The sequence below is a fragment of the Lemur catta genome, chromosome 22 (assembly GCF_020740605.2).
Source record: "Lemur catta isolate mLemCat1 chromosome 22, mLemCat1.pri, whole genome shotgun sequence".
Lineage (NCBI taxonomy): Eukaryota > Metazoa > Chordata > Mammalia > Primates > Lemuridae > Lemur > Lemur catta.
Window position 1 is genome coordinate 22,789,953 of NC_059149.1, and position 22,854 is coordinate 22,812,806.

At 50.6% G+C, this 22,854-nt stretch overlaps 1 protein-coding gene across 4 annotated transcripts in view; it reads right to left on the reverse strand.

Annotated features, from left to right (window-relative positions):
- Nucleotides 1-14,459, reverse strand: part of PEBP4 (phosphatidylethanolamine binding protein 4) — a 185,561-nt gene extending 171,102 nt beyond the window's left edge. The window contains exons 1-3 of one of the 4 annotated variants that reach the window (XM_045535351.1): nt 14,320-14,459; nt 8,075-8,208; nt 4,053-4,179 (exon numbers count right to left, since the gene is read on the reverse strand). In XM_045535351.1, the coding sequence (XP_045391307.1) occupies nt 4,053-4,179; nt 8,075-8,202 (255 nt within the window). In that variant the 5' untranslated portion in view covers nt 8,203-8,208; nt 14,320-14,459. The other 3 variants (XM_045535352.1, XM_045535349.1, XM_045535350.1) reach the window with 3 other exon arrangements.
- Nucleotides 14,460-22,854: the final 8,395 nt, after the last annotated feature.

Sequence of the window (22,854 nt, forward strand, 5' to 3'; positions counted from 1 at the left end):
CTGCGCTACTTTGCCTTCCTGTGAACCTGCCTGACTTCCTCCTGCTCTTGCCTGCTTCCCTCCCGCCCTCCAGCTCACACCCAGGCTGCGGGGAAGAATCAGTTTCGCTGTAGCTCTGGGGTCCACTAGGCTCAGCAACTTTTCTTCAAATACCCCAGGACACCCTGCAGCTTAAAGGGCCAACCATTGGGCTGACACAGCTCACAGATCACCTCCAGGAGACGCTCTTCCACCTGCCATTCATTCATTCATGCCTTCACTAATTCACTCACTCACATGGTCACCCAGTCAGCCAACAAGGGATCTATAATGCTGGTAGGGACTGTGAGTGGTTTACAGAAACACAACACAGAGTCTTGCTCTCCTGGCTTATAGAGTGGTTGAAGCTATGAGAGATACGAACGAGCAACTGCAGTACAAGAATAAACACCAGTTTAGAGGGTAGGGGACATTTGAAAAGCTCAGAGAAAGAAGAGATCAGCCAGGGATGTGGGTGGAGCCCAGAGGGAGGCAGTCAGGGAAGGCTTCCTAGAGGAGGAAGCATTCTGATGGGCACAGGGTCCAAAGATGCCAAGGGTAGGAAAGTGGCCTGTCCCATGTCTGCTGTACCTCTCCTTCCAGGGGCCTCAGGGCTTGTTCTAGGGGCTCCCTGGGTATGTCCACTGGCAGCTGCTGCCTTGGTGGTGGTGTGTCAGTCACCTTGGAAGCAAGGCACCCTCCCCACATAGCCAGTCACCAACTCTTGCCCTTCTCCATCAGGGCCCAGGCCCAGAGGAAACGTCTTCATCCTCTTCTCTGTCCTAAGTACTCAGGATCCCCTCGTCCCAGACAACATCCTCTCCCCAAGCTCACCAGTCACTCTCTCTCTGCAGGCTTTGTTCCCTCAGTCCCATAGGAGAAGCTCCAACCACCACTTCCCTCAGCCAGCACTGTCGTGTCTGCCTTCCCTTTCCACTCTACCTAGGGAAAGTGTCCCTTTGTCCGCCCCTGACCCTGACCCCACCAGCTGGGCCAGCTCCCTGGTGTCTCCCTTAGAGCCCCACCAGGGGTCCACTGGCCACGCCCGCGGGCTCTGGCACTGGGCAGACCTGGGTCTGAACTCTGGCTCTGCCACTGTCCGCCTCTGCACTTGGCCAGATTCCTTACGTCCAGGAACGCTCCTGTGTTTCCTACCCAGCATCCTTCCCTGCCTGCTAAACGCCACCTTGACTCTCCTCCAGGGCAACCTGCCTTCTCTGCTCTTGCTCCCTGTGGATTAAGTGCGGCTGCCCAGAGCCGCTGTTTGGTTCAGGGGTGGGCATGTGACCCACGCAGGACAAGTCCCGTGACTTTTAATGGTTGGAAAGGGTCAGTGTATTTCCACTGGGATTGATAAACTGGTGAGACATAAACCTGAGGCTGCTGGGGCTGTGTTTGCCACCATAAGGAAAGAGTCTATTTACAAACAGAAACAGCACAGAAAATAGCAGTCAAGAGACAGATTTCTAGTGACACTGAGCACCTGGATAGAGCCACACCTGGATTTTGTGAACCACTAAGCTCCCCCCTCTTTTTGGGGTGAATCCAGTTTGAGTTGGCTTTTTGTCCCTGGCCACTAACAGTCTTGACTAAACACATACTTAACTTGCAGACTCGATGAGAGAATTAAATGAAATGAGCATGAATAGTACCTGGAATAAAGTGGCACTCAACGGATGGTAGCTTTCAATAACTCAACTGAATGTGCCTTCTCACAGGCCTGTTACGTTTCCATAAACTATAGTTATATAGTAGTATTAACATAATATTACTTTTTCATTTTTCCCTCAGCTTCGACCACAAGTTCCTTTGTGAAATCTTTCCCTCCCTGGCTTTCCTGATCACAGCTCAGTGTCCTTCCTGAGTCTCCGTGTTCAGACCCGCTTCTCCCCCACCCCACCTCTGGGCTGAGACCAGACAAGTTTGTTATCAGTGGGAGATTCCAGAACACGGCAGGGGCGACACTCTCTCTGTGTTATGGGCCCATAGCCCAGGACAGTCAGCATCAACTGAACCAAATCCAGGCAAAGGCTTTCCCAACTGGCGTCAAAGCCCTTCACGAGCGACACCGGCGCTCAGAAAGTCTGCACTGCCACCTAGTGGACGTCTGCAGTAACATCAGCATGTGGAAAGGAGCCCTTTGCAGAGAAGCCCCTGGAGACAGTCACCCGCCTGGGAAAGCATCTGGGCCTCTCCCCACAGGGAAAAACCAGGGGACAAGTGAATTAATAGTGAAGTCGAGAGTCCGTCCCCACGGGGTAGCACATACTCTTCCCTGAGAGACTGGGTTCCTGCCCTGAGTCTGGGACCCTTCACCTCCTGTCCCAAGGGTTAGAATCACAGTAGCCTCCCTTTCTCCGCTCCTTTTGCCTGTCCCCAGGTAGGAGGGCCGATGTATGTACGCATGGGTGTGCATGTGTGCTCACATGTGTGTGTGTGGCAGGAGAAGACACCCAGAAGGCCTGCTCGTTGCTAACTTGCTGGGCCTCCCAAGGGAAATGATGTTTATCATGTTTGCAAACAGGACAACCTATCGAAGCTTCATGATAACAGCCTCATGAATTGTGAGACATGGCCAGGCGTGGTGGTTCACGCCTGTAATCCTAGCACTCCGGGAGGCTGAGGTGGGAGGACTGCTTGAGGCCAGGAGTTCGAGACTAACCTGAGCAAGAGCAAGACCCCATCTCTACAAAAAATAGAAACATTAGCTGGGCATGCACACCTATAGTCCTAGCTACTCAGGAGGCTGAGGCAGGAGGATCACTTAAGCCTGGGAGTTGGAGGTTGCGATGAGCTATGATGATGCCACTGCACTCTAGCCTGAGCAACAGAGTGAGACCCTGTCTCAAAACAACAACAACAACAAAAAATTGTGAGACATATCACAGTCTATCTGGTCTCTGATAGTAAAAAACACTTCAAGAAAGAAAGGAAAGCCCTGCCCGCTACATCCAAGGAATCCGTGCGCCCCTCCCTCCAAGCTCGTGGCCATGCTGTGTTTATGCTGACCGCTGTCAGGCCTGCCCAGGGCAGCATGAGAGGGAGGAAGAACCCCTGGTGGCCTCTCCCTGCCACCCAGAGAAGGATCCACAAGGTCCACTTTGGTGTGTGTGCTTGGTCACATCTTGACCACAACTTTTCCATCTCCACACATTTGTGACCTGAGTCACATCCCAGTCCTTGTGCCTAGGGTGACGCCAGCACCTCCTGCCTTAACACAGCAGAAAGCAAGAGGACAACCGCCCCTGACACTTTGGGGGCTCGGTCTGGCCCAAGGGTCAAGGAAGGAAGAAGTAGTGACCAGAAGACTGGAGCAGCCCCCCGAGGACATGCTCTGGCTGCTGGGGGTGGTGGCAGCCCCATTTCCCACGTCCATGACGCTTTCCCGGGCTTCCCAGATGCCCAAACCAAGGGAGGCTTCCAGAACAGGATCATACTAATCACTTCCCAGTAAAAGAAACAGTTACCTCCAATTCCTAAAATGCTTTGTTCTTCTATTTTAGACAATTTTGGGTGAAAGAAGAGTGCGTCTCATATTGCAACAGCCAAGCACCAAGACGCGCTGACCTCTGCCTGCTTAGCCTACTTGGGAAGCTCCGTCCTGGAGCTTCTCTCCGGCTCGGATCTTTCCGAAAGCCCAGCCTGTGCGCCCTGAGAAAGGGCTCCTCTTTCACCCCCACCTCTTCCTTTTCTCTGCCAACTCCAAAGCACACACCATCAGGCCTCCACGCTGCCTCTGCAGAGCCAGACTTTGGGGTTTGGGGGCTTCAGGGGAGCAGGAAGAGGCCTGGGTAGAGTGGTCTCCGACAATCACCAAAGATCCCGGCCGGCAACCCTTCCCTAGGCCCCCAGCCTCCTCCCCAAGGCCATGGGACCACTCTAGAGAAGGCACATCCTTATGGCAACAGCCATCTGGTGCCACCAGACCCAACTTAGATGACTCTGCACACAGCTTCACGTCCCCGGATGAGCAAGCTCAGAGGGGCATCAAGACCTCCCATCTCTGCCCTTTCGGGCCAGCCCTGCTTACTCACGTCCAAGGCCCCCGGGAACTTGACTACGGGCTCAGACCAGTAGGTGATCTTCTCTCTGTAGTTGTTGCAGTCAGGAACATACGTGCAGCCAATGTTCCCCAACTCTGGGTAGAAAACTTCAAGGCCCCTGTGGAGAGAGGGAGGAGGTTGCCCCGTGTCAGAGTTTTAGAGCAGCCTGGGGTTCACAAATTTTCAGTCTAGCACTGTTGAGAACATAAAGTCTAATAGGATTAAATCCTAAACTTGCCACTAACTAGTTGTGTGCCCCAAGAGTTACTTGACTTCTTGGTGCCTCAGTTTCTTCATCTGTAAAATGGGGACACCAATCCTTCTCTCACAGAGTTGGTGTGAGGAGCAAAGTGGTGGCCAACGTCTAGGACAGAACCTGGCATGCCGGGAGTGGTCAGAAAGTGTTAAACCTCATCAGCGCTTACTTCCCAAGAAGCATATACACCCTTAGGCAAACTCGGTCAGCATCTTTAAAACAGGACTGGGTTTATAAGAACAATATTTACATATTGCTTTTCAGGAAGGCTCCTATTACGGAAAGAAAGGTTTAGCAAGTCAGCACAGACTCCTTCGCTGTGTTCCCTTGCTGCTGTGGTTCACCTGACACGGGACACATTCTCATTCCCACCCTGAGACTTGGGGGTCCTCCTGATCTCTTTGACCAGACTTGGAGGCACCCTAGATAGTGGAGTGAACAAAGCAGTGGCCCTGGTCCCAGCCTGGCCATCAACCAGCACTGCACAGGGACTGGAGGCGAAGGGAATGGCATTTATTGGGCCACCCCAATAAGTCAGTTGTACCACGTATTATTTCATTTAATGCAGTGATGCCTCAGAGCAGCTATTATCATTATTCTCGTCTCCCAGATGACTAAACTGAGAAACTGTAGGACAATAAATGTTTGCAGCTGCTAAGTGTTGGGGTAATTTGTTGTGCAGCAACAGACAGCTAAGACAATGGGTTTGTCCGTACGTCCCCTGTACCACTCAGCCTCCCCAGTGAGTCATCCGCTTTCTCCAGGCTTCAGTTTGAGCCAGATGGTCTCTTGAGTCTCTTTGTCATGGTAAGAATTGGATCAGAGAAACACAGCTCCCCAGCTGAACTTGTGGAAAAGGGCTCAGAATTTCAGCTGCCCCAAAGTGAGTGCTGTGGTCTGAGTGTCGGTGTCTGCTCCAATTCCTATGCTGGAACTTAATCCCCAAAGTGATCGCATTAAGAGGTGGGACCTTTAGGAGGCGATTAAGTCATCCTTATAAAAGGCATCCATGTAAAAGAGGGATTAGTGCCTTTATAAGAGAGGTTGAAGGGACCTGCCCTTTCCTTCTGCCACGTGAGGACGCAGCAAGAAGGCAGTCTTTGAAGCAGAGAGCAGGCCCTCACCAGACGCTGAATCTGCTGGTGCCTTGACCTTGGACTTCCCAGCTCCAGAATTGTGAGCAATACATTTCTGTTGTTTAAAATTGACTCAGTCTAAGGATTTTTGTTATAGCAGCCGAATGGACTAAAACAAAAAAGGGTGACAGCTCTCATGGGATATGAGGCTGCCTTCACAGAGGGGCATCTGGTGGCATCCCACCTTCGTTGCACGGTGCTCACTGTGAAAGAGTGGGGCACCACACCTTAAAAGAGCAGTAACCAAGGCCCCCGAGGAGGGGCTGAAGGGCTGGGGGCATGGTATCTGTCTCCAAACACGTAAAGGACTGTTAAGAAGAGAAGAAACTAGACTAGTTCTGTGCAGCTCCTGGTCCCACACTAGTGAGAAGGGACTGAAGTTACAGACGAGCAGCCAGTGCCTTGGGATAAGGACGGACTTTCTGAAAGGTGGAGCTTTTCAACACAAAAGGGAGGGCTTTGGGTGGCAGCTCCCATCACAGAGAGTCCCTAGGGCTGCCTGCATGGGACGCTGGGTGGATTCATCCACTGGGCGCAGGGCTGGGTGACCACGGTGCTGAGACTGAGCCTGGGGTCCTGTGGTTTTGTGTCTGGTCCGGCGTATCTCAGAGGTAGGCAAGGTCTGATTCCCGAGGAGCTCCTCCCTTAACAATGTTGTCACACTGCTTGTCACGGTACATACAATTCCTCCTTTATAAATTACTACCTTTAGGTGCTGCGTCCTATCTTCGAGAATTCCGTTAGACTCCAAACACCCAGGAGAGGAGTGGCTTCTCCGGGAGGCCTCCTGGTGAGGTCAGAAGCCCAAGCTGAGCAGGGATCAGGGCAGGAGGTACCGCTCTCTCCTCGGGGGGTCGATATGCCCATGATGTGCTTTCGTTCCAGTGACTATCTCTCATAAATAAAAATCTTCAGCAGTAATAATGACAAAGCTTCCCTTTTGCAATGATGGCTTACAATCAAAAGACATCTTAGCATTCAGCCTTAGGGTCATAAATCCATGTCTGTGCTGGTGTATTCCAGGAGCCCTGAGAATGGCCCCCCTGGCTGGAGTCTGAGAGGCGCTGGGCCCGGGATGAGGGTTGTCAGAGGACGTGGGGGTTGGGGAAGAAGAACAAGTGTGGAGTCAGACAAGGGGGTAGACCCTGGTTCTGCCACTTCTGAGCCGTGTAGGCACCATGTGCAGGTTCCTTAATCTCTGGGGATGCTTCATCTGCAAAATGGGGACCATAATACCTACTCCATAGGTTCTTTGTAACAGTGAAGTGAATCAAGCAGACTAAGCCCCAGCAGAGCACCTGGCCCATGGCAGGTGTCCTGGAGCTTCCCACGTGTGCATGAGTCACCAGGGCACCAAGAGGTGGATCTCTGCAGGGCAGAGCCTAGGGCATCCAGGGTCCCAGGCTGGCCACTCCAGCGCCCGCACGGACATGCTCATTTCCTAGGTATTCCACAGTGTGGCGGACGTGGGCAAGTGCTGGGACAATCCCTAATGGGGCCATCACTGTGGCCTGGTCCTGCCTGGCGCTGGCCCAGCTGACCTCTCCAGCTTACAGGAGGTTCGACCTTGCACCTCTAGGCATGAGAAGCCTGCCTGCCCCTGGGTCTGCTCACCGGAGCACCTAGAAAATTAGGGCCTGCATGCGAGAAGCAGCCATGTTTCCCTTCTTTCTCCCACACAAAAACTTCACCCGAACTGTTTGACAAGATTTTTTGAAATGTACTGATATGAATAAAATTTGTTACTTTTTTTTTTTAAGGATTCAACTACATAACTTTTAAAGAGAAGGCACTTATTTATTGTAGTGTTTGTGAAAATTCAAATGTATAGAAGAAGAAGGAGTAAGAAGTGAGAGTTTTTTTTCTCTCTCTTCCATGTCTCAGAGACGGGCTCAGTAGATGGGCAGCAAACAGGCCTGGGGAGCCCTCGGGATGACCCAGGGGTCCAGAGAAATGAAGACTTGCTTTTCTAGCCAGCAGAGACAGTGAGGAGACAGCTGAACTTTTCATTCGACCCAGAGTGGGGGAGGCTTGTCCCCTTGGAAGGGAAGGAGCTGGCCTTCGCCAGCCTCATCACTGGGCTCTGTCCAGTTTCATCGACCCAGAGTGGGGGAGGCTTGTCCCCTTGGAAGGGAAGGAGCTGGCCTTCGCCAGCCTCATCACTGGGCTCTGTCCAGTGACACACTCCCTACGGGGCCCCCTGTCCCAACACTCCCGGGGCCCATTATCGAACAAAGTCTCTCACACAGGAAGGGTCCAGTCACAGACATTCTTGCAACTGCCACTTCTCCTTAAAATGCTGCTTTGTTGGGGGTGCTGGGGAGGGGCAGTCTGGGCTGTAGGGAGGGGGGAGGGCCTCTCTCTGGGTAAGGCCAACCCCCACCAAGGCCCCTCACATTTGGAGGACCAGAGGGGAGCCAACCCACATCCACAGCCCTCTTGGTCGGAGAAGTGAGGACCCTGTTTCAAAGACCCTTTCTCAGTGCCATCCTCCGTCAGGGTGGTCTCCAGATCCAACATCTGTTTGGCCTTTCCCAAGAAAGTGGGCTCAGGAGATGGTGCTCCTCGGTTCTGGAAACACCCCTCCCTGCGATCTGCCCGCCCAGCCTGCCCTGCCTTACTTGCACAGGACAGTGTCTTCCTCCGGCAGGGGGTCATGGGCACACGGGTTGTTTTCCTCTTCTCCAGTGACCACCAGCACAAGACCCAGCAACAGGGCTGCTGTCGGCAGCCTCATTTTCCAACCCATGGGCACCTGGAACAGAAAAGGAGCTTTAGAGTAGCCGGACCCCCTGCAGAGGGCTCCCTGCCCACTGCCAGTGCCCCTCCCAGGGGCCCACCCGGTGGGGCAGAGACCTCCGGTAAGTGCAGCGAGAGGGCCGAGCAGCTGTCTGGGCTCCAGCAGCTGATCCGCCACCCGGACACGAGTACCTTGGGAGGACCTGGGCCTCCTCCAAGCTGGACTCAACTTGCAGCCCTGGCGGAGGCCCCTCCTCTGGCAGGCCTCGGCTTTGTTGTCACTCTTGTCCTGGCTGCCAGGGCAGAGAGCAGGCTGCAAAGTAGATGTGCTTATGTAAGCCTCTCAGTGCAGCTCCTTGTCCTGCCCCTGCACTCACACCGGGTGTGGTCAGCTGGCCAGGGACAGCTTGCTCCTTAACTCTGAGGCCAGCCCTAGGACGCTGGGGACCTCAGGCTCTGGGCTGGGGGTGTGGGTTGGGGGTTGGGCTGCGCTGTGCTCCTCCTCAGACCGGCTCTGCCTCTCCTGGCCCCAGTACCTCCAGCGCCTGTCCCAAGGTGGAGGTGGCTGGAGACAGCCACCCTGTGTGTAGGAGGGCTGCAGCATGAGTTGGGGTAGAGGTATCCCGGCCGGAGGCCAGCTCTGAAGGGGCAGCTGAGGACAGGAGGGTACATCTGGCTGCACCTTGCAGCTGTGCTGAACTCAGCACTCTCCCAAAATAACAGCCTCAGGAGAAGGAGGCCTGCGGAGCTGCTGGGGGCTCAGAAGGGGGCGGCCTGCCCCAGCGCTGCTCCTCCACTGCGCTGGGAGGAAGGGGCGAGCCGCAGAGCGGCCTGCATTCCCTCGGGGAACAGTCCTGCCGCCAGTGTGTGGGACTCTGATTACAGCCCCAGCAGGCAAGGGAAGATCAAAGGCAGCTCCCCACAGCCTTTCCCAGGCTCTGCTTTCCGTCCTCTCAGAGGCGAGATGGGAGGCTGCTCCCCCAGCCAGCAACTGAGGACTTCCGGCTTGTGCTCCGAGCTCTGCCTGGGCTCTGCGGAGGCCACTGTGCCTCCCTAGAATGCACAACTTTCCTCCTCAAAAACAAGTAAAATAACTCCTGTCACCCCCGTGCCTTGCTAAATAAGATGAACTCAGAGCTACAAAGTATCTGCACTTGGGTTTTTAGGAAACTGTTTTCAGCATAACCTGCTTTCTGGTTCAATTCCTGCTTCCAGGACCCCAACCTCTAGCAAAAAGTCCCCCTTTGGGGCTACAAATTAAACACAGTTTTCAGTCATTAGCACCCTGAAGTACGACCAGGGCTCCCCCACAGAGAATTGATTCCCAAGGTCTCCCCTGCTGGAAAGTGTCTAATAGTAGCCTCCTCACAGGATCATTGTGAGAATGAAGTGAAGCTGCCTGGCACATAGAAAACGCTCAATAATTTATGCGCAGTGCAGGCATTCTTCCACAGATGCAAGTTCATTCATGTATTCATTCACTCATTTGCAATCCATTTCACCTATGGGTATTGGGCACCTCCCACGTGCCTGCCCATGTGGGACCCTGGGGTACGTAGTTTGAGCAGGGTCCCTGTCACGCGCTCACAGAGCGGCCAGAGCCAGAGGGTGTCGCTGCCAGAAGGGCTGCCCAGGGCCAAGAGACTCTTGTCTTCCAAGGGGCAGCCACTAGAGAAGCCAAAAGGCCCGGAGGCGGGGGAGTGTCGTTGGCCCCACTCACGACAGCCATCCTTCCTCACTCTACGTGCCAAGCACTTCTATCACCGAGTCTTCACGCCATTCCTCTGAAATAGGCACCATTATCAGCCCATCTTACACAGCAGCGGGCACGGAGAGGTCAGCTGACCTGATTTTGGTCCCACGGCTCCTAAGTGTGGGATTCGAACCCAGGCAATCTGGCTTCGGGGTCGGTGCTCTTAACCACTCTGCTCCACTGCCCCCTACTGGCGCAGCCCACCCCCACCCCCACCCCCCAACTCCCTCCATAGTCCCTTTGCTCTTGGGAGGAGAGCCCAGAATATTCCACATAGCCCATGATGCCCTGCGAGATCCGGCTCTTCCGGCCTCTCTAGCCGCCGTTGCGTCTCACATGTTAGCTCCGCCTCGGCCCCGTTGGCCCCGCCCCCCGCCCCACCCCTTTGGGTGAGTGGGTGAAAGGGTCTTTCCTCAGGGGACAGTGCTCTGACCCCCCCCAGGCTCAATTAGCTTCCTGCTCTACACAGCCAGAGCACCTTACTTCCTTCCTCCTTATTATATATTTGCAATAAGTTATTTTGTAGTTATTTGCTTAGTGGCAGTGTCCCCCGCCGCAGCCTCTAAGCTCCCGAGAGGCAGCCCTGAGTCTGTGTCCTGCGTTCCAAGCGCGCCACCCGGCCCGTATAGGCGCTTAATAAAATGCTTGTTTAAATGCAGGAAAAACTCGCCACATCTGTTTCTGATCCTCCTGATTTTCGCTTAACAGTTCCTAACTCCCTGTAAACATCGGTATTCATACTACCCACTCACGTTGGCCCCCAGCCCTGGGTCCCTCTTGCTTATTTATCTAACCTCCTCCGGCTTGTTTTCGTACAGAGAGATCTGGCAGAATGCAGTGGTTCTCGGTGTTTCCAAACCCTGTCATTCTCTTGGGGATTCACCAGACTTCGCTTCATACTTGCGTGAACGAAAATAAAATCTTACGACTCCCTCTCCCCCCACCGGCTGACTGAATGGACCCCCTCTTGGCCAAGGAGATACCCTAAAACTAAGTTGCCAGCCATGAGAAGGGAGGTCAGACATGCCTGATCATGCCCCCTTCCCTTGTAGATATCCCCTGTGACTCATTAACAGGCCTAAGGCTCAGCAAGACAAACCTGCAGGTCCTCCTCATAGGGACAAATCATTTGAGTCTGGGTATGCGTCCCGTGGCTTGTCTCTGATTAACAGACTTCCTTCTCTTAACTCCAGCATTTCCTTTCTGCTGATTCCTGGTCTTTTAGACAATGCCTAACTCTATCAGACAACTGTTAACTAAAGAATCCCTAAACCCACCTCTGCACAGCCGTTCTCTCCATAAGGGGCACCTTTCTCTCCCGCCCCATGAGCCACCTGGCTAACTTTCGCTCACCCTTCAGGTGCTATTTAAACATCACTTCCTTCAGGGAACCTTCTTGGACATCCTCTTATATCCACAGACAGCATCTGTACTACGGCCACCAGGATATTACTATCTGGCCATTTGTTCCTATTTAATTGTACTTCTCTGCCACTGGACTGTCACCTTTGTGGGGGCAGGACTCTATGCAGCCTATGAATTGCTGCATCTGCCACCAGCACAGTGCCTGGGAACAGCAGGTGCTCAGTTACCAAGTGAGGAAGAGAGACAATGAGGGAGGCGGGCAGATACTAACCTCCTAAAGACCATGCTTTTCCCTCTATTACTGAAGGGTCTCACTTGAGCTCCAGGACCTGCCTTGTTCCTCCCTCCATAGCATCCATGGCTTTGCCCCTTCTGCTCTAGCTTTCTGTGCACATAGTTCATCCTCTAACGGCCCCATTTATCTCTGCAGTCCCCACAGCACTTTGAACATAGCAGATGCTTAGTAAATAGATAAATAAGCACACACATTTAAAAACCATATGTTGTTAACAGACTACTCTGACCTTTGGTTGTCCTTCATATTTAAAGAATGGGAAAGAGGCCAGGCACGGTGGCTCCTAGCACTCTGGGAGGCCAGGGCGGGAGGATTGCTTGAGCTCAAGAGTTCAAGACCAGCCTGAGCAAGAGTGAGAGCCCATCTCTACTAAAAATAGAAAATATTAGACAGGTGTGGTAGTATGTGCCTGTAGTCCCAGCTACTCAGGAGGCTGAGGCAGAAGGATCACTTGAGCCCAGGAGTTTGAGATTGCAGTGACCTATGATGACAGCACTCTAGCTGGATGACAGAGTGAGACTCTGTCCCAAATGCACTTGGGTCACCTTTTATTACCAACTATTTGTTGCTTTTTGTGTGCCTTTCATTTCAGATGACCTATTTGGAAATGGCCTTGGAATGTAAAAGTATTAAAATGTAATTTCTTTTTTCATTGGCATGGGCTTGCCCACAAATGAACAATGATAAGAATTATGTCAAACATCTCATCAGAAAGCATGCAAGCAAGAAGAAACTGGAGTGGTAATGGGGACAAGGCTATGAAGAAATAATAAAAAGAAATAAATGAATAAATAAATAAAATAAGAGAACGAAGTGAAATATTAAAAGCATTGAAAGAAAGCCACCGATCAACCTAGAATTCTGTATCCAGTGTAATTATCCTGCAAAAGTGGAGGGGATATAGACAAAGAAAAACCAAAGGAACATTTTGCCCGTAGACCCACCTTGCAAGAAATGTTAAAAGAAGCCCTCCAGTGAGAAGGAAAATGATAAAAGTCAAAACCTTGGATGTACATCAAGAAAGGAAGAGCATCTCAGATGGAATAAATGAAGGTAAAAGAAAATATTTTATTTTTCTTACTCTTAATTGACCTAATAAATAATTGTTTGTTTAACATAAGAACAAGGATGTACTGAGTGATTGTAGCTCATATTAAGTGGAATGGGTGCTAGCAGTATTAAAAGGATTGGGAGGAAAGAATGGAGAATCCTCTGTTGTAGGTATCTGCGCTGGCTCTGTTGTTGTTTTAAGAAATGCTTGCTGGGCCGGGTGCGGTGGCTCATGCCTGTAATCCTAGCACTCTGGGAGGCCAAGGCGGGAGGATCGCTTGAGCCCAGGAGTTTGAGGTTGCAGTGAGCTGTAATGAGGCCACTGCATTCTAACTAGGGTGACAAAGTGAGCCCATCTCAAAAAAAAAAAAAAAAAAAAAAAAAGCTCGTTTTCCTTCTACGAAGGAAAAGATAGAGGAATTGGTGGTGCCAGTGATGTCACGGGCAAAGAGGGCTCCAGAGACGTATTTTCCAAGCAGTTACACACTCCAGGGGTCAAGGGCGTGTCTGTGGGGTAAGTCCAGCCCTGGCCCCTGCCCCATCCCTCCATTCTTCCAGAGGTCCTGCTACACCTCCAGCTAGAGGGCCCCCTTCACTCCAGGGACACAAACTCTCCTTTTAGGTAGCCCCAGCTCGCTGACTTAATAATAAGTCTACTTCTTCAGTCATATATTGTAAATATTAACGAATCACTTTGCTCACGGAATGGAAAGCTCCCGGGGCGCTAAGAAATAATGGTGCTTCACACATTCGTTTGCCGCCATGTCAGCCTTGAAAGGTTGAACGCTCTGCCTGTTCTTGTGGAGGGGAGAATTGAACTTAGAGCCCACCAGAGCTGTGTACTTGTTTACCTCTCGCTCTTTTCGGGGAAAGATCCAATCTCTGGTTCTCCCAACATTTCTAAGGATGGGAGGAGACAGGGACTCCTTCCTATTTCATGAACGGGAAATGAGGACCCCACAAGGAAAAGGTGTGGGGAGCGCGGACGCCATTACAAGATGGCGCCGATTTCCGGTGGCCTGGCTGAGGTAAACAAGTGTGGCGCATGCGTAGTACGTCTGTAGATCTGTTATATAAGTATGCATATGAGGTTTTCTGGCTTGGCCTATTGGTGACCGCTTGTGATTGACTTTGACCTATCTCTGTTACTTCCTGTTTCCCTGAGGGTATATTACTGTGTGAGAGCTTGTGCTCAGGGTCTTCCGCATCTTGAAGCTTAGAGGGATCCCCAATAAAGCACTGTTAGAAGAACTCCTGTTGCCGCGTCATCCTTGCTGGCGAGGCGGGGCGCGACAAAAGGAACTCGCTAAGTCCATCAGAAGTAGGGCCTGCCTGAAATCAGAAATGCTCATGCCAGCCCAGAACTCCAGCAGTGAGAAAGGTGCCAAAGTGCCCTTTCGGGGAAGAGTTAGAGAAACGTTTGATGCTCAGATACAGGTACCTAGAAATGCCATGAATAATGCCTTGAATGATTGCCTCAAATCATGTTAGAGTAAAGCAATTGGAAATATCACCCTTGATACTAATTTCTGTTAGCTTCCTAGACCAAGTTCCTTTCTCTAAGACTCTCTGCCTGTCTGTCTGTCTCTCCTTCTCTTTCTCTCTGTGGCTTATGGAAAGTCCCTACCTCACACCAACAGGGGAGAAGAGCCCTTGTCACTTACCCAGAGCAGTGTGGGAGCTGTTGGGTGGTGGCTGTGGGAAGGCCAGAAATCTTGGCAGGTTTCTGGGCTGGACAAGGTGGGGAGAAAGTTCCCTCCAGGATGCCCCACAGTTTGGGCCCTTAAGGCAGTCAGGGTCTGCTGGTGTTGAGAGTTTGGGAGTATTCAGGAAGGTTCCTGAAGTGGCAGGGGGGGAGGCAGCAGTTGGCCGTTGGGGAGGCAGTTGGGGAAGTTCCAGGGAAATTCCAGGGAGGAGCTGACACGCAGGGTAGGAGAAGAGGAAACGAAGAGAAGAGGAAAAGAAGGGTGGGTGGGTTTTCCCGCATTTCTGTCTCCAAAGATTCTCAGAAAAAGAGTAGAAACCGCAGAGACAATTCTCTTACTATTTCTCCTAACTTTCAATATATGCTGTGAGGCAGGCAGAAGGGACACCAGAGCTGGAAAGAGAAAGCTGCAGAGGAGTAGAGAGAGAAACCACTGAGACCAGAGTCCAGAGAAAGATGCCTAGCACTTGATCACGTGAAGCAAAAGGCGTGGAGCCACAGATAGCAGAGAGGTGGGATTGGCACCCTCCCGCAGAGTTCCCAATCTGGGGGGGATTTGGAACCTTCCCCTTCCCCAACAAGTGCAGCCTGGAGCCTGCAGAAGAATGGAGAAGAACACCCCCCTCGTCTTCAAGGCCAAGTCTTCCAGGCTGGCTCAGACTTAGGTTTCCACAGGTAAGGTTCTATCAAACAGGTGACTAAGCCCAGAGCAAGTCCCTGGTTTTCAGGACCTGGACTTCCTGCTGTTTTAAATAACCATACCTGGAACCACAACCTTGCTTTCCTTCTAGACAGTTCCTTCCAGAAAAATCAAGGAATTGTTACCAAAAGCTCAGCACTTGTCCACAAGGCTGCATCAGAAGAACCAGGACAAGCAGTTGAGGAGGGAAAGAGAATTTTATTCTTTTGCCAGCAAAGGAGGAAAAATGGTAGACTCTCATCTCAAAATCCAAATTTTCCTGAACATAAGCAGAAATACAGAGCTTTTAAAGGGAGGGCCCTCCGTTCCAGGCTACTGTGTTAATGATTCTGATCGTGCCATCTCTGCCAAAGACAAAGCCTGTGACCTCCGCCCACCTGGGCCCACCTGGGAGGCTGGCTCTGGCCTGGGATGCCTGAATTGTCTCCTGTAACACAAAGAACATAAGACATTCTGCCTGCCTGAGGTAGGGATGCAAGCTAGGCTGCAATTCCCAAAAAGAGTGGGGGAAGTTTTAAGCACTCAGAAAATATTGTTGTGTTTTTTTCCTCCATTACATATTCCCCACTCTCAATTTCATGCTTCCATATACGGGAGGAGGGGCGACTACTCTGTTGTAGAATCAATGGAGATACGTACACTAAACCAATGGTTCTGTGCTGCAGACAACCTGAGAAGTTTCTGAAAAATATCAATGCTTGGCCCCAACCCAGATGAACTGCACCAGAATCTCTGAGGTTGAGACCTAGACGTGGGTATTTTTAAATGCTTCCCAGGTGACTCTAATGGGCTGCCAGGCTAGAGAGTCCCTGTATTAAATGTAGACGAGTGGCAGGCACCTGGCAGGGGCTGAAGGTACAAATACGAACCAGGCCTCGATGAGCTCACAGCTTAGCGCAAGAGAGATAAGTATCAAACCAAACAACCACAGTGAAATTGCCATCTGGCCAGTGCCACGTTCATCATAGAAGCAGCCCAGGAGGAAAGAGGAGGGTGTGTTCATCATGTTTTTTCTTTTCTGTATTTTATGATGGTTTGACATCTTGGGGGCCTTACTGACCTGGGAGGGCCTGTCCCTCCCAGGCTAACCAATTCCTGGAGATAGTAAACAACATGTCTCCCGAGCACACCTTCCATATGCAAATCAACCAATCCAGAGCCCATCTTTCAGCCACTTCCTTTATCAGACATTGAGCCCATATTCCCCCTACCCTAAATCACCCCAGGGCCAGGGACCAGAGAGTAGGGACCACCCCTATAGTCCAGAGCCCACCAACATTATGCAAACTCGCCAATCCCAACCAGCTCAGTAACTCACCCTGCCTGGCCCCTTTCATCTCACCAAGATCACAGTAAGGGCTCTGGGCTTCCCCATGTGGCCCTACGTGGCATGGCATGGTGTGGTGTGCTCCCCTCTCTGGGGAACTATAAGTAATAAATCCTTCTTTCAATAGTCTTGGCTTCTCTGTCACTCAGTCATCTCTATCAATTACAATCCACAAGTACAACAGAGACGGGGGGTGTGGTTATCTTACAGAGTGACCATCCAGGAAGGGTTTGAGAGAGGGACAGCAGAAGAGTGTCCTACATGCAAAGGCACCAAGGCCAGAGGGTGCAGGGCTGGTGGACGAGGAGCAGGGTGCAATTGCTGGAGCACTGAGCACAGGGACCAAGAGAGATGGGGTGGGGACGGCACGCAGGCCTTGGGCTGGGTCAGGGAATCTCAGGGCAGCATGACATTGTCACTCAGGCTTATGACATGGCCAAGAGCTGGACAGAAGGTAAGAGATTATTCCACTGGTGGGGAAACCAAAGCATGGGGGGAGTTGAGTCTTCTTTAAATAAAAGCTGACTTATGCACTTGTCTTCTCTCCAGCAAGTCTTACTAACTAATCCACTTCTCAGCATGGGCTTCTGTGAGGTTAACAAGGTCATCACGGAGATCCCTCAGGCTGGTACCAACATTCCCGGCCAGGGGAGACTATGGGAAGAGAAATTAGAGGGGCAAGCCAGGCACAGAGGGCACCTTTTCCTGAGGCAGGACACATGCTATGGTTCTGAACCATGGACCTACTGCTTCAAGCCTGTGACCTTGGTCATGCTTCTTACTCTCTCAGCCCGTTTCCTCATCTTTACAGTGGGCACACGAGCTCATGTATTGTCACATAGTATGTTTGATTCTGTCTTTCCCCCCTTAAATCAGGAAAAATTCTACATCTGATGAGAACAGGAAAAAAAAAAAAAACCCGACACATTCCATTGAAACTGCAAGATGGCAGATCATGGGGGGCCAGGGGGTAAGAATTCCAGACAATCCCTGCCACGAGGGGGTCCTTGGGGCTGCCAGGAGATCTGCTTGGCTAGCTGGTGTCAGCTCCTGTCATCTTGCTGTGCTAAATCAAGGCCTTGTCACTTTCCTGGAGAGCCTCCAGAGCAAGCCGCAGGACAAACAGATGTTGCGACAGGCCACAGGAGTTCGTATGCAAGTTTCCTGAGGCTCTTTGCAGAGAGAAGAGGCGGGGGATGGACAAGTCCTTTCCACCGCTGCTCTCTGCCGCCAGGTGCTCTGTGCCACTTGGATGCCTTGTGCCTCTAGGGCCATTCCGATGCCAACCGCAGCTTCCATTTACTGAGCACTCAGCGTGTGCCAGGCAGCGTGTGGGCACATGCAACCCGCTCTACCCCATTTCGTCCTCCCCACAGCCCCATGATGTGGGGACTCTTGTCCCCACTTGACAGCTGAAGCTTGCTGTGGTTGAAAACTTTATCCAGGGTCACAGAGCTGGTGAACAGAAGAGCGGGATCCCAGCCCGGACCTGTCTGAATCCAAAGCGTGTGTTCTTACTACCCACTTGCATTTCCCGGGCTCAGTGCCCCCTCTTTGACACGTCTCCCCTGTCTCATCCCGTTCATTCGTTCATGCAATCGTTTTATAGGTTTTTCCCGGGCGTCCTCTCCAGGCCAGGCGCCGTGGACTTCTGCAGCAGGAAGGCTCCTTGCCACTGTATCGGTTTGCAGTTAGAGAAACAAAAGTGGTCTCAGCTGGGTCTGGAATGGACATTAGCTGGCCCCTTCTGGGAGAGGGGAGTAGAGTAGCTGCCAATTCCATTTAAACATCCACTGGGCCCAACCATAGGCAAATCAGTGTGCTAAGCCCTGGGGACATCAACACAATAAATGCAACACAGCCTCTGCTTCCACAGTTTCATGGGAAAGGCAGCCTTTACTTACCCAGCAGCAAAACAAGGCAGCCTGTGATAAGAGCTGTAGTACAGGAGTGAACTGAACAGTCGGGAAATTTGTGAGAATGGAATTGAGGGCGACTTCACAAAGGAGGCATGTTTTACAATGGGTCTTGGAGGCTGTTTTCTCTGAGCTCATCCTTTTTGCCTTGAGGGGGACTAGAACTCAAATCCTTCAGGGCCCGCTAGAGCCCTATGCTCTGACATCAGATTAGATATAGCTGCCAGTCTTGTTAGGGTCACCTGCTTCCCCTCACACAGCCCCTGGCTCTGCAGTGAGTCCTCGCACCAGTCCCTTCAGGGCAGTGTCTGGTGTGAGGGCTGACTGCCGTAACATCGCCTGGTAGAGTGACTGCAGCCACCGACAGCAAGTGTGTGCACCCGAGCCACGAGGGGCCCGGCCCCTGTATCAGAGCATTCTGATACCAGCCAGGGAATAAAGATCAGGCCTGGGAGGAGGCCAGGTTCTTGCTCTTCACCAGGAAAGTCATTTGAGACCTCAGAGGAAAGACAAAGGGTGGCCTTCCTCTTCTCCCTGGCCTTGCCTGTGGTGCTTACCTGGGGAGGGCGCTTTGTTAGGAAGGTACCTGCTAAGCTCAGGATGGATCTTTCGGGAACTCAGTTGGACTGCCTTCTTTTTATATGCAGTATTTATTTCCCAAGGCCACACGAGGTGGGTGCAGGTGGAAGGTTTGGGGGAAGCCTTGTCCCCTGCAGCTCTGGACTAGAGAAAGATCGAGCTACCCAGGGGCAGGTTTCCACCCAGCATAAGGCCAGCAACCACTGATGGGATGCCCAGTCCCTCGGGGGCCACCTGAGGGCTCCTGAGGCCCCATGATGTCCTGCCAGGGACATTGCAGAAGGGATTCTTCCACTTTCTGGCAAGGATGGATTTGGAGCAGTGGTTTTTTCAACTCTCACTCTATGAAGATGCTTTAGGAACCATTGGGAATGCAAGGGAGGGGGAGGGAAAGCTGACTGGGTAGAACATGGGTCCGTTTTCTATATTAGGGTATATTTTTAAAAATAATTCTGCTGGTAACATAGTCAAGAACTCACTCAGTGAACTGATATTAACTTAGCTCTATTGCACCTGTGCCATCTGCTCTTTTATGTTCTCGACCCATGTTATCCCTTTTTATCCTCACAATAGCTCACCAGGTATAGAGTGACTGTCCCCATTTCCAATTGAGGAAAAGGGCACACGAGGGTGTGAGGACCTCGGCCAAGGCCCACAGCTGGGTTTGAAGCTGACTCTGCATCTCTGCTCTCCCCCACCACACTCCTGACCCTCCCCACCTCAGAGGACTGTGAGGTTTTTTTTGGGGGGGGGGAATTTCATATTTACAGAGAAGTTACAAAAATTGTAGTACAGAGAATTTCCTATATATCCTGTATGCTATGCAAGATGTAATAACTAACATCTTACATAATCACACAACTATCAAAACTAGGAAATTAGCCTCGGTACTATACTATCAATGAAACCACAGAATTCATTCGTATTTCATAAAGTTTTCCACTAATGTCCCTTTCTGTTCTTGGGTCCAACTGGGATCCACATTGTATTCATCATCATGAAGAGCTGTAAGAGCTCCTCAGCCTTCCCTTGTCTTTCATGCCCTTGACACTGGTGAAGAGCACTGGCCAGACATTTTGGAGAATGCTTTTTCATGATTCAGTTGAGGGTCTGCATTATTGGAGAAGGTACCACCAAGGTGATGCACCTTCTTAGTGCATTAGATTGGGGGTGTCTGACTTCCACATGTATTCTTGGGGATGTCGACCTTGATCACTTGTTTAAGGTGGTGTGTGCCAGGATTTTCTACTGTAAACTCACTATTTTTCTCTCTGTAATTATTAATATTTGGGAAGAAATACTCTGAGATTATGCTAATATCTTGTTTCTGCTGAAGTTTTGCTGTGGCTTGTTTTTGAAACACATCCCTACATTGGGCTCCCTAAGTCTGATTACCTCTGATAGCCAGCCCTGCCTGGCTGCCCAGCTGAGAAAGTGCACTCGCTGCCCTTTCCTCCTGTCCACTGCCCACAGGCACAAAGAAGCCACACTGTTCCCACCGTAGGCATCATACAGGTGCCCGCCCCTCACCAAAGACCTGAGGATGCTCCAAAGGATGGAGCCTGGATGACCTAGAGCTAGAAAGAACTTTAAATATGAAGCCAGCTAAATAATTAGTCTTCTGCAACCTGGTTAAGCCGGGGTTGGGTATGATAGGGTAAAGATGAACTTGTTTGCTTCCTTAAATGCTGGTAAACTGGGGCACAGCATGGGGTAAGGAGAGCTTGAAGTTTGAAGGAACTCAGTTTAAAAGTCTAGACAAGGCTGGGCACAGTGGCTCAGGCCTGTAATCCTAGCACTCTGGGAGGCCGAGGTGGGAAGATCGCTCGAGGCCAGGAGTTCGAGACCACCCTGAGCAAGAGCGAGACCCTGTCTCTACTAAAAATAGAAAGAAATGATTTGGACAGCTAAAAATATATATAGAAAAAATTAGCCGGGCATGGTGGTGCATGCCTGTAGTCCCAGGTACTCAGGAGGCTGAGGCAGAAGGATTGCTTGAGCCCAGGAGTTTGAGGTTGCTGTGAGCTGGGCTGATGCCACAGCACTCTAGCCTGGGCAACAGAGTGAGACTCTGTCTCAAAAAAAAAAAAAAAAAAAGTCAAGCAATGAACTAGGAAATAATATTAAAAACAGGTAACAAAAGATTATTAATAATAATATATAAAGACAGCCATTGTAAACCAATAAGAGAAAAGTATCTTTCCACTAGAAAAATGGGTAAAGATCATGAACAAGCAATCCACAAAAGAAGAAAAAAAAATATGACTAAAACAATGTTCCATCTCACTAGCACTCAAAGAATGCAAATTGACACTAGATACACAGTAGGCCTTCTGGGGCAGACAGCAGGGCAGAGAAGGTATGGTGTAGGGCACATAGAAGACATCTGGCAGAATGATACAAAGTTAAACAATGTAAGCAGTTTACAAAACAATAGCTATAATGTGATGCTTATTTCTTATATGAACATTATATAGGGTATACCTGGGTTGTAATATTACAGTATGGTTGATTTTTATATAGTGTTTGCTTTCATGTATTTGTTAAATTTCATAGAATACATATCAGTAAAAAATAAAATAAGAATTCCAGAAAATTAGGAGATACCAGGGATGGGTGCACAGAAGAAAGACCATGGGAGACAGAATGAGGAGGTGGCCGTCTGCAAGCCAAGGAGAGAGACCTCAAGAGAAATCAAACCTGCCAACATCTTGATCTTGGACTTCTAGCCTCTAGAACTGTGAAATAAATTTCTGTTGTTTAAGTTTTAAAAAAATCCTCCCTCTCTCTATACATATATAGGTTATAGCTTTAAGAAGTTGAAATAAAAAGCCTGGATGAAAAAAAAAGTCACAATATTTACAGGGGTTGCTTTTGGGTGGTGAAGCTGTGAGTGGTTATTTTGGGGGAGCAGGGGTTATAGTTTTGTTTTTGTGTTTGCCTCTTAATTCTTTTCTTCCTTTCAAAAGGTTCTAAAATAAACATGTCTTATTATCATAAATCAGAAGATATTAAATAAATAGATTGAGAGAAGGGGGAGTCGATGGGTATAAAATGCAGAGAAGACGGAGAAAAGATAAGAATCTTCCCACACGGCCACAATGTCCTTCACGGGAGCTGATGTTCCCAGCCCACATATGTATATTTATTTTCAGGTTCTATTTAAGTGTGTCAAATTATATTATGGTTTCTCAAGCTCCTTTTGCTCCAAAATTCCTTTTAAGGAAGAAACACAATTCTTATCTTTCAGATCTTATAATATTTGGCAATAGTTGTGAGACGAGGTAGACAAACACATGACTTAAACACGCAAAGTACAAACACATGGCAGTGCAGTTGGGAAGGTCACTTTCCTGCAGGCACCATCATTGGCAACTGACGTCTAAGTTTCCTCTTCCAGCCTCAGGACACGCTGCCCTCTCTGTCTCCTTGTCACTGCCATCTGTTGGCCTCTTGGTCCTACCTCTTCATTCCCTGATGCCCTTGAACCTGACTCACTGTCTTCTCCTTTCAGGTCTTAACATCCTAGATGGACTCAGCAGCCAACCGGTCTGAGCTACCCAACACCGTGGCTTCTTGGTTCTTTGACTAACTCACCTGCTAAGAGCTTTATGTCCCTTCTGTCTTTGCCATCTGCTCAGCAGGGCACAGCCTAACTCGGACCATCTCCCAGAACCGCTCCACTGCGGCACTCTGAAATCCCACACCCCTTCTCAGCCCCACCCCTCCAGCCCTCTCGGTCATTCGCTTCTTCCCACCACCACCCTGCCTCGACCTCATCAAACCCATCAGTCCTGTACTCTGACCGTGTTCTCCTCTCCTCACTCCATCATGTCATCCACCAGCTTAGCACTGCCTTTCACCTTTGCCCAGGTGTCTTCCTTCAGGCCGTGCCCGAGAGAACTCCAGCCCGGAAGAAATCCAACTTCTAGCCCCGTCTGTCTCTGCAGCAGGGCTGTTGAGCTCCGCAAG